Below are 11389 nucleotides of genomic sequence, written 5' to 3' on the forward strand. Positions count from 1 at the left end.
GCCGTGGGGCACGGGGCCCGCCGGGGAGCCCTGGCGCCACGGGACAGCGGCTCGGATCAGCCCCCGGGGGTTAACAGTGCAAGACTAACTCTGGCAGCGTCATTTGTTCCCTTAGACCTGCGCCTAGTCCCGGGTTTGGKGCTGCAGCGCAGAGAGTAAGGACATAGGGTTAGCAGAAACCTTCTTTGAACCCACGTCATTCCCATTCCAGGTCCCCTGCYGCCCAGAAAAGAAAGATTGTTCCCAATGGGCCTGCTGCCAAGAGGAAATCCTCCTCAAGCAGCGATGACAGCTCCAGTGAGGAAGATGAGACCCCACCAGCCAAGAAACCAGGTGAGGATCCTAGGAGTGCTTAGGACAGACCTACGTTATGTCTGCCAGTTTGATAAAGCCTGTTTGTCCAAGCCTCCTTTCCCTCAAGCCTGGGTCCTAGTACTGTCTAGAGGTAAGTCCCTCAGCTTGTTGGCAGGAGGTGAGCTGTTTTCCCCTTTTTTTATCTGAATTTGCTCTTCTGTCTTGTCTGAAATGTGGTGGACTCGGCTGTGTGAGCATCTAGCAGCAGGTTCAAGGGAAAGGAGTAGTAGGCAGGAAGAGGGAGACACCTAGAAATAAAACTGCCCTTTAATTCAACTTAGCCTAAGGCTGACTTTGAACTTAGACCTGATTTTTCCTTGATAAGAGAGGTCAGAAATATACTTCGAAATGATTTATTGATSATGTGGAGCAAAGAAGCAAGCAGTAACCAGAAAGGAGCAGACTTGTTTCAAATGAGCCAYGAGCCTGGAAGCTCAAAACAGTGCTGCACTGTTCCCTCTGGAAGTCTGCAGTTGGTGAAAGTTTTGGTCATAAAGTTTGCATTTAAMCTGGTATGTGTCCAAGACTGAACAATGCTATTGTTCAAAATTCATTTTTGGAGTCTTCTACCATGCTCTGCCAAATAAATGAAGGCTTGAAGCCCAGTCTTGAACTTSAGCTGTGATTTAATAACTTCAGTTTCATGCCTTCATGCACAGGAGTCCAGGAAATATGTGTATGAAAGATATGAATTGASTTAACATCTCTTCTTTGCAGCTAAAGTAACAACTGCACCCAAGGTGAAAGCCGCCACTCCTGCCAAGAAGGCAGAGAGCAGCAGTGAGGATTCCAGTGAGGATTCAGACTCTGAGGAGGAGAAGCAGCCAGCAAAGGTCAGCTTTTGTTTCCAGCCTCTTTAATRTATTTGACACTGATAGATAACAGTAGGTTTGACCAGCAGAATTCTCTTTGGAATTGGGACCACTTTTCCTGAACTATGAAATACCTAGACTGGTGTAGGTACAGTCTAATAAGATGGTTCTGTAACGCACAGTCTGCCATTTGTAGTGGTCCCAGCAAAAGGTTCATGTCAGGTTCAGCACCCAGTTTGTTTCACATCCAAAAGCCTCTTGCTTTTCTCCTAAGACTGCCATTTCTTGCTTTCACTGAAGAGAAAGGATCATCTAAAATTGCTTGAAAAATAAAAGTTTTTGAGAAATGGGAGTATATACTTGAAGAGATGAACCAGAGTTGTTCCACTTGCTGTTTTGAGCCTATAAAGTAAATTTGTCCCTAGAGGAAAGATAATGCAGTACCAGCCTGCAAGCTACCCAATTTGCAGAGGTAGAATTGGGGACTGAAGTGCAAGGGAAATCCCTTGTCCTCCCACCCTCTGGGAGATTTTCCTGAGCGAAATTGGGTTTTTTAGGTCTTCATCTTGAGGCAGAGTGGAATTTCCAAGTAAAAATAGCAACATCTGTGAAAGCTAGCAGTTTATACTCCCTGTATGTGTGTCATGCTTATTAGCCTCCTTTCTTGCCTAGAAGATTGATGGGTTTCCCCTCTTTTGTTTAGAAAGGAACAAAAACAGCAGTGAAACCACCTGGCACCAAAAGCCAGCCTCAGAAGAAAGCAGAGAGCTCCAGCTCTGACTCGAGCAGCTCAGACGAGGAAGCACCAAAGAAACAGCCAGCAAAACCAGTGACACCTAAATCAGGTACTACTTTATTGTGCGTCATGAGTCAGCATACATAAAAAAGCTGGGGGAATAGTTATGGGAGACTTGGGAGATKATACCTGTGTGCCAAGGGTTGTTTTTTTTATAGCTGCATTCAGCAAACCTAACTGCAGAAGCTGTGCTTTTGCCAGTGTCTTCTACACAATGAGTAGCACTGGGCTGCAGCAAGTTTAAAAATAATAAACCCAGCATTTGATCCCAGAACTTACGACTGGCTGGAACAGTTTTCTGAAAATCTTCTCTAAATTTGCAGTTGGATAAAAATTAGTTTCACAATACTGCTTTAATTTCACCTGTTAGCTTCCTGTGGTTCTTTCTTCTCTCTGATACTTCATGCTGAATGGAATTACCCATCACCTTCCATAGCATATTTTCTGATATCTCTTTTGCCTTGTCCATAAAGGAACTAAAGCTGCCCAGGTAACTACCAAACCAGTCAATGGAAAAGCAGCAAGCAGTAGCAGCAGTAGTGAAGATTCTGATGAGAAAAAGGCTGCCCCAAAGAAGGTATGTGAGGCAAAGACTTCATGAAGACTGTAGAAATCTAGTCATAGTGGATGTATCCCTGCTTTGCAGGGACTATGAAATGTGTAGACCAATGCACAGACTGCCTGACAAGTGAGTGCAGCCATTGTGGCCTCCTGTTGACTTTCTGTTTTGTATAGTGGAATTCTGTGTCTTCTCTCCATGTATTGACTTTCTTTCCTAATGCTTATATACACCACTTTCTGCTCCTTCTACCTGAAAAATCTTCTTTCTTAACCATGTTGCAGTTTCTCTTATGTGTTTACTTTTGTGCARCTTCTGTTAGCTACCTGTAAACTTCGCATTTTGCATTATGGAATATTTTTTTTGGCAACACAGAAAATTTCCATATGAAAATATGTTCAGTCAAGTGACATTGTAACCATTTCACAGTCATTTCAGTCAGTGTTCTGTGTCCCTCTTACATAGTCAGAGGGACTGTCAGGAAGGGAACAGAAGATAACAGAACGGCCAGAACAATCATGCCTGTGTTTCCGAGAATTTGCTATTTTTCACTAATCTTCATACCTTAGTTTTCAAAATCTGCTCTCTGATGAGTAGGCATTGAGTTAAAATGGGATACACAAATCTTGGATGGACAGTTGGATATGGAATTTCATTTTTGTGTGTATCTCCTTCCTTCCTTGCAATAAGGCTCTTCCCAAGAAATCGCCTGTAGTGAAACCTGCAGCCCCTCAAGCTTGTCCAGGCAAAGCCAAACCTGCCAAGGCAAGTTCCAGTAGCAGTGAGGACTCTTCTGACAGCTCGGAGGACGACAAGCCAGCTGCAAAACAAAAGCCCAAGTCTGGCAAGTACTAAACACTGTTGTTGCTGTGTGGGASGCTCCTTGCTGCTAACCCTGCTATCCTGGGAGAGGTGTTTGCAGGTTGCAGATGCTTCTCCACTTCTTGCTCTGTGCAAGGCTTCAAATGGTACCTTATGTCAAATGTGGTAGAAACAGAGCGGTTTAGTTCCATGTACACTGCTAGGACTAAACTTGAAGTGTAGCCCCTYTTTGGCAAAGGATGAGAGGAGAGAGATTCTGACTTAGCCTGCTTGCCTTGCTTAATAGTCTTCTGTTCAGATAGCTTTTAAGGACATCCCTATTGCAAGTTTCCTATTTGTCAAGATTTGGAAAGTGATTTATCTCTGATTAGTCTATAGTCACGGGACTGTTTTTCTGAGGTATACACAGCCACTCAGTCTCAGTTCAACAGTCGGGCTGGATGGACCTCTGTTCAACATGGTACAGCCCTTATAGGACTTCCAGTGTAGAATTGGCTTGAGTAGGAGATCAGACATTGAAACTCAGTCTGAAACTTTGGAATAGAGGATTCAAGAAAAGAATAAATGAAAAGGAACAAGATCTAGCAAATATCCATTTATTCTGAAACAGTTTGGCAACCCAGGTTTCTGTTTTCTAAAGTACTGAGAGAACTTTCTCAGAGATATTGGGTCAGCTGAGCCTACAAGAGGGGAGCTAAATTCACAACAAAAACAGAAGGTAGCAGTGGAGTGGGCTGAAGTAACCCTCCAAATTATAAGCTAATATCTTTATAACTACAGAAGRGAAATAAATTGAACTGAATATCAGAAGTGCTTTTCTAGTTAAAACAAAGTTCTCAAATGTGCCACAGTGCTGACATCTGAATGCATCTCTCCCTCTCTTTATAGGTCCGTACAGTGCTGTACCACCTCCCCAAGCTGCACAGCCAAAGAAAGGCCCTGCCAAGGCTCCTGCAAAAGAGGCTGAGAGCAGTGACTCCTCAGACAGCAGTGATGAGGAAGAGCAGGTGCCCACAAAGGGAGGAGCAGGTGTGTTGTGAGGGGGCTGCAAAGGATGCACTATGTGGTGTTGTCAGTATTTGGCCATCTCTTGGTTTCTTTTAAAGGAAAATTACTTTGTTGTATGTTGGTACTCGCTTCTCTGGAAGTTTCTGAGAAATATGAAACTGTCCCAAACAGAACACTGTGTTCTGGATCCAAATCGTGTGCAGTGTGGAGTGGATAGGTTTACACATGTTGGATTGAAAAGTCATTGGGATTTACTTTAGCAGGGACCCATTACTGCAGTTGGAGCAGTGGAACTGCTGTTCCTTTCTTAGCTTCTGGTGTGTTGGCTGAATGACTGTGCCAAATAGTGACCTTTTTCATGTCTGGAAAAAAATGGATCTTGAGGCAAAGGTTTCATGTGAATGTGACTTGTTAATTTTAAACTTGATTTTGTAGGCAAAGCAGTGGTGGCTAAAACAGTTCCTGGTGCCAAAAACAAAGCTGTGACTGCCAAGAAGGCCGAATCCAGTTCGGACAGTGATTCAGGTATGTGAAGGACTTGATTTCTGCARATGTTCTTGTTGACCAAGTCACTCTATAGTGACATATTTGCYGAGATCTTTTGGTGTATGAGCTTGAAAGCTTCATCCTCTGTAGCAAACAAATCGTCAACTAGGAGATCAGCAGCTTGYTGTACAGAATGAAGCCTGGCCATAGGACACAGATGAGACCATTGACAAGCACAAAGGCCTATGTGTTGTAGGCTGGACAGGGTATGGCAWCATGCAGAAGTTGTTTCTCCAAGAAGGTTAGCAGTTACATTTTATAACAATCTAAACTTTTCAGTTTCTTTTATCCCATTATGTACTTTGGTRAAGTTTCCCAAATAAAAAATACTGTCACCATACCAAAAATAGACTGAAAGGATGCTGCTTCTAATATGGCCCTAGAAGTAGGGGTCAGCATGTCTGTTGGCCAGATTTATGCCTTGCAGCCCTGAATTTCCTGCACAAACTCTGCATGTGCTACATTTCTGTCCCCACATGTTTGAGGACCTTGTGGTAAATACATCTCAGTATCCTTAATGCTGCAGCAGAGGCTGTGGGTGACAGCAGCAAACAGCTAGCATAGAAGGTAGGACCCTTCAACAAGTGGCAAGAGTTACATGTGTTCTCTGGTTTTATTATTTAGTTTCTCAGAAACAAWGTTTTGATTACATTTCATAAGCATTTCGAATAGATCAGGCTTAGCATTCCAAATTAGTGGGAAATACAATGCGAAAGGCATAATTTGTGCATAGAAATCTCCAGGCCCATCCTCAGGCTGTTGATAAACAGGTCGTTTATGTCTTCTTTTCTTGAATTTATTGTTAGTGATTTGTACTTTKTTCCAATTCATTATTTCTTACCTCTTCTATCATTTCTCCATGTTTTTGCCCACTTTTTTGTGCGTGCAACAAAAGAATTATTACTGCTTGTTTCCTCTTCTACCATCAAAGATGCAAAGTGGAAAGGTGATCACTGTCCCATGATAATTTGGGAGGTTCATCAAACTTTGACAGTTCTCCAGGGGTTCAGCCTTTGACCAAAACCTATTTTGATTTTTTTCCATGTGTTTTCTGTATGTTATCTCCCCTGATTGTGTTGCCTTGAGTAAAAGTTATTGTAAAACTTTGATAACTTGCAGCAGAAGCTTATTAACTTAAGGAACATCCTTCTTCTGCTTAGATTCTAGCTCTGAGGATGACAAGAAAGGGGGAAAGCTCCCTGCTAAACAACCTGTGAAAAAGAATCCTTCTAAACCAGCAAAGGTAGCTGCCAAGCCTGCACAAGCAAAGAAAGACTCCAGCTCCTCCTCGGACAGCTCAGGTAATGGGACAGGAGAAAATGAGAATTGCTGCTCATGTTTGTCTAGCATATTTCTAGCCAGGGTGTGGAGGGTACAGTTGAACAGAGTGTTGTTCCAAACAGCTAAGGGTGCAGCAACACTGACCCRGATGTTAGCTTCCTATTGAAGGATTTGGGCTTAGGCTTGACTTKGCTTTGCCATTCCCTTCTAGATTCTGACAGCTCTGAAAATAAGGCCCCTGTGAAGCCTGCAACTAAAGCAACACCCCCTGCAACCAAGAAATCACAAGCTACCACAAAGAAAGCAGAAAGTAGCTCTGATTCAGATAGTAGTTCCAGTAGCTCTGAGGATGAGAAAAAGAAGAAAGCCCCTCCAGCTAAACTGCCTGGCAAAGCGGGTAAGCCAGTGTCCAAACCTGGYACCCCAGCTCCCAAAGCAAGCTCGTCAGACTCTGATAGCTCAAGCAGTGAGGAAGAGAAGAAGCCAGCAGCAAAACCTGTCGGCAAATCTACAGGGGCCACAAAAGCACCTGTGGGGAAGAAGGTGGCTGCTGCTAATAGTAGTAGTAGCTCATCTGATAGTTCCAGTGAAGCAGATGAGAAGCCCAAAAAGACACGGAAAGGGGCAGTGAACGGTTCTCTTAGCACTGCTTCCACAGAGAAAGCAAAAGCTTCATCTACACCAGCAGCGAGTAAGCTGAAGTCCAAACCAGCTGCTGACAGCAGTAGCAGCAGTGAAAGCAGCTCTGAAGAAGAAACTGGAAAAGCAAACGGAGGTACTGCCTGCGGGTTGGGAAGTGGGTCTGCTGGACAATGTAACTGAGCKGAAGCATGGGTGGAAGGCTTGAATTGTATGTGCTGTTAGATTGGATTGTGTGAAGCACTGCAGCTCCAGGATAGCTGTTAGTGGAATGAGACTCTGTTTTCTTTGTAGATACTGCAGGAACTGATTCTCCCACCTGTATTTCAGTAGTGGGTTTGAATTAATGGAACAGCAGTGCCATTACTTTCCCAACATGGCATTTACTCCCACTGAAGTTCTGCTGCTCTATATCTAACAGGTATGACACAGAAGAAGCGGAAGAGAGAAGATGTCCAGGAGCTAGAGACACCAAACACTAAAAAGGCAAAGATCAAAACCAAGACACCAAATACATTTCCCAGGGTGAAACAGGTGAGTGAGGATAGAGCATCCTGACTGTTAGGAGGGGCATCTTTGYCTCCTGAATTAGTATTGTGGGTTGTTTTTCCTTGGATCCCATAGTTTTTGGGTTTTTTCCCCCCAGCAGAAGTTGTTTGTATTTTTGCCCACTCATCAGTCGCATGAAGAACTCTGTCCATAGAACCCCAGAATACAGATGTGTGTAATATTATCTGGCAAAGATTGGTTTGCTCTATTTGTGCAGGAGCATCCCTGTGCTGCAGAAGGGAAAGGGTTATGAATCAGGGAAGTGATCAAGGATTGAGATTACCTGTACAGGATTCCGTATTTGCCAAGCCCATGTGTATGTGTTTACTTACAGTATCTACTTTTCTGTTTCTTAATAGCCATCCTCTCCATTCCGACGAGTAAGAGAAGAAGAGATTGAGCTGGATGCTCGTGTTGCGGATAATTCATTTGATGCAAAGGTAGGGCTAGGTAGTGTGAGAATAATAACATGGCCCTTGTAAACACAGGTCATCAGAGTGGCCTTAGTTTGCTGGTGGGTTCTCACTTTGGAGAACTTCTTCCACCAGGCGGTGCTGTTAGGAAATGCATCCACACTGCTAGGAGATGSACGGATGTGGAGTGCTGTAAGCTCCAGCCCTCCTCTTATGGGATTTGCTGAGCAGGGTTAAGTGCAGTGCATGTATTTACTCTTTTGGGTGCTGACCTGAACCTCTTTTCTGCTCCCTGCTTTGTCCCTCACAGAAAGGCGCTGCTGGTGACTGGGGGGAGAAGGCTAACAATATCCTCAAGTTCACRAAAGGCAAAACTTTCCGTCATGAGAAGACAAAGAAAAAACGAGGCAGCTACCGTGGGGGCACTATATCGACCCAAGTCAACTCCATCAAGTTTGAAAGTGACTGAGAATGTCTCCTTGGGAATTAATAAACCGTCCGCTCACCAGAGTCACTTGGATGGGCGTGTGAATGTTATGGACACCAATCCTGTCTGGAATGTTATCTCCCCTCGCTCCATGTGGGGACAGGCAGCTCCAACATATGGGGATGTGGGAAAATGATTGGACATTCCCCCCATTTATTTTTGTCTATTTCTAGTTTAGACCCATAATAGGGATCCCTCCACAACTTAAATTATGTACAGTCTTATTTTTAAAAGGCTGTCAGTGATTTTTTCATTTCAAGGTCCTGCCTATCTAGTAAAGGAAAGAGAACATCTTTTCTGTAGTGTAACCTCCCATTTCTTTTTCAGGTAGTTTAACTATAGGTAGGTAGCTGTGAAATTGCAACTAAAATAACTTGCCTTTGATTGGTTGCTGTAAGAGCAACAATTCCCTTGAACCATTTTGCTGTAATCCCCACACCCATTTCACATTTGTAGTTCCCAATTGCAGTATGACAGGGTTCCTCTTTTCTGTTTCTGCTTTTTGTTTTTTATCTTRCAGCAAGTTAACACCTTCCTTCCTCTCCTGATCCTGTTGAGGCTACTAGACTGAGTAGTTAAACAGAGCATTAACACACCAGGGTAGTTGAGGAATCATTGCTTGGGGTGTTACCACAATGGACAAGTTCTGTAGTGCTGTAGCACTCTTGATAAGCATTTTGTGAATGTAGCCAGGGCAGGAAGACATACAGGAACTTTTGGCTATATGGAGGTTCTAATATAACATTTTTTTGGCCTTTATGAAATGCTTAAATGGCATAGGAAAAAAACACTTTTTTCCTACTCAGCTCTGCTTTTTGTTGTCTCCTAATTTCAGAGGTTTTAAACTGCAGCCTGATGCTGTTCCTTGTTCTCTCTGAGCAAATAATGTGCCAGTGCATACTTTTTCCCTAGCAATGTGCAGTGCAGCTTATGAAGACCTGAGATGAATGTAACATAGATGCCTTAATTTCTTCCCTAAGTGGGGTTGCTTGCTCTCTTGAAGCTATTTTCTCCCCAGGAAGAAGTAAAATGTAGGTTTCCCCTTAGCGCTGCGGTATGTGAAGCCTGTTGCTGTAAGGTTTGAGGTGTTGGCTTCAAGCACAAGTTCTGCATTGGGAGTGCAAATTCAGCAACTTGCAGCCTAAGCTGAGCTTTCCTGGGCAGTGGAGATCATCTAATGGCTTGTTGCTGTTGAGGGCAGTTCTTACTTTCTCCCTTCTATTTGTCCTTGCCTCCTTACCATTTCTGGYGCAGCTCAAAAATGTGATAGAAAATGGTTCTCCTACTGCTTTTTTTTCCCTTCCTCTCCTATTAGGTGAGTTAGATAAAATTATTTTATGGAGCAATCCAATCCCCCAGTCAGTATAATTCAGCAATGGCAGAGCATGTTAAGGATGAGGGGCAATAAAGGGCTGTTAGATCTGCTCACCTCATCTCATGAAACTTGGATGGATTTCTGAGTTTCCAGTTGCTCCCAGCAAGGTGACACAGCAAGGAGCCCTGTTGTTACAGGAAGCCACATGTGTGTGCAACACCAGATAATTGGGTGTTGGATGAGGCTGACGAACCACCCCCGTGTACGTGAGCTGCAACTTGGCCTKAGCATTTTTCAGCACTTCCCCTCGGGTTTGCACAATCACTTGGATGATTTGCAGCAATGCAGAGGGGCCTGAGACCGTGGTTGTCGCACAGAGCTTGGGTTAGAGGCCGAAGCAGGGTGGCAAGAGAGAATTTTTGGCCTCTGAGGGGATTGGAACAGACCTCATTGTGGTTTGCCATTTGTCTTGTCCTCTTTATTGGGAATTTTAATTTTGCAACTGTCATGATTCAACTTTTTAGAACTTTTGTCTTAGGGGTATTTTATGTGTGAGCACACAAGTGTCAAAAAATAAAGACAACTGCCTTTGTAACCTGTGTGAACTTGACAGGGTTATGGAATATAAGAGGGTGGCAGAAGGGAGAATGGCAGTGAGGAGCAGTGTATTGCTGTGTCTTGGGGTCAATCCGTAAATCTGTCCCCTGGTTCTATGCTCACATGGTTGCAAAGCACCATCAAAAGGGAAAGATGCCAATGAAGCTCGAAGCCAAGTGACTCTCTGCAAGAGAGTTGGAGAATATGGATATAGAAGAASATGTACCAGGACAGACTGAGTTCTGCTGGAGTTTCTTGATGCAGAATAAGCAGTTCTCTATTCCTCCATGCTGCCAAATTAGCTTTATGGTATCTCACAAGATAAATTACCTAGCACCAGTCTAAGCAGTAGAAAACAAGAGCCATAACTTGAACATTCTGTATGTACCAACCTAAAGAAGTGTATCCTTTGATTGCTTCCTGTTCTGTGATCATATTTGCAAGATAAAGGAAGAAAAAAAAAGGTAGGAGAATGAGGGAACATCTGACACTGCCCATGGAGCCGTATGAGACAGGAGCAGGGCTCTAATGCAGAAGTTTGAGCAGTGTGTGCAAAGAGCATCATTAGTCTCATGGAGCAAGTGCTGGGGGGACAGAAATGCTCTGGGAGACTGGTCAAAGCTACAGCCTCTGCAGAGAGCTTTCCCTGCCTAGAGAAAACCGGCTCCTTTCACCTGCATTTTGCAGCTGCTGGGCAGCCTCATCAGCTGCACTGTGCTTGGCTGCTGCCTTGGTGAAAAGGAGGCACCTCTTGGAGCGTTAGACCTAGTTTCCCTGTGCATCATTAGCGTAATTTCAGCCTCACTGGAGCTGTGACTAATGCTGGAACTGGGCTAACAGGCTCTCCCTCTCTGGGCAGCGCACCTGTATGGGCGCCCGGGTGCAGTGTCCTGCCCCCATCCTTCCCTGGTGCCATCATTTCCATTTTGGGGTGCTCAGCCTGCGAGCGGGGCGCTCTGCGCCCTCCTCCTTGTCATGGACCCAGAGAGCGCCCGGGTCCTGTGAGTCTCTGAGCCAGGCCCGCTCTGCGGTAAGGGGAGCGCGGCTTTACGGGACTTCAAGGACTCACGGGGGGTTCGGGTCCCTGGGGCCGGGCGCGCCGCTCCCCGCGCGGTGTCGCCGGAGGCTCCGGGGGGCGCTCGGCTCCGGGGCCGCTCCTGGGCGCGGGCCGGGGCTGGGACCGGGGCTGGGACCGGGGCTGGGACCGGGGC

General features: G+C 44.9%; 1 protein-coding gene across 1 annotated transcript in view; it reads left to right on the plus strand.

Annotated features, from left to right (window-relative positions):
- NOLC1 (nucleolar and coiled-body phosphoprotein 1) overlaps positions 1-9851 on the plus strand; it is a 10385-nt gene extending 534 nt beyond the window's left edge. Inside the window, exons 2-13 of the mRNA XM_026050380.1 lie at positions 212-333; positions 1072-1187; positions 1870-2011; positions 2436-2539; positions 3212-3365; positions 4232-4372; positions 4787-4876; positions 6058-6198; positions 6390-6953; positions 7239-7351; positions 7726-7806; positions 8090-9851. Of these exons, the coding sequence (XP_025906165.1) occupies positions 212-333; positions 1072-1187; positions 1870-2011; positions 2436-2539; positions 3212-3365; positions 4232-4372; positions 4787-4876; positions 6058-6198; positions 6390-6953; positions 7239-7351; positions 7726-7806; positions 8090-8248 (1927 nt within the window). The 3' untranslated portion in view covers positions 8249-9851. The remainder of the gene's footprint in view (positions 1-211; positions 334-1071; positions 1188-1869; positions 2012-2435; positions 2540-3211; positions 3366-4231; positions 4373-4786; positions 4877-6057; positions 6199-6389; positions 6954-7238; positions 7352-7725; positions 7807-8089) is intronic.
- The last annotated feature ends 1538 nt before the right edge of the window (positions 9852-11389 follow it).

This window comes from Nothoprocta perdicaria, unplaced genomic scaffold, assembly GCF_003342845.1.
Source record: "Nothoprocta perdicaria isolate Ctin4 unplaced genomic scaffold, notPer1 scaffold_110, whole genome shotgun sequence".
In the NCBI taxonomy this organism is placed as follows: Eukaryota; Metazoa; Chordata; class Aves; order Tinamiformes; family Tinamidae; genus Nothoprocta; species Nothoprocta perdicaria.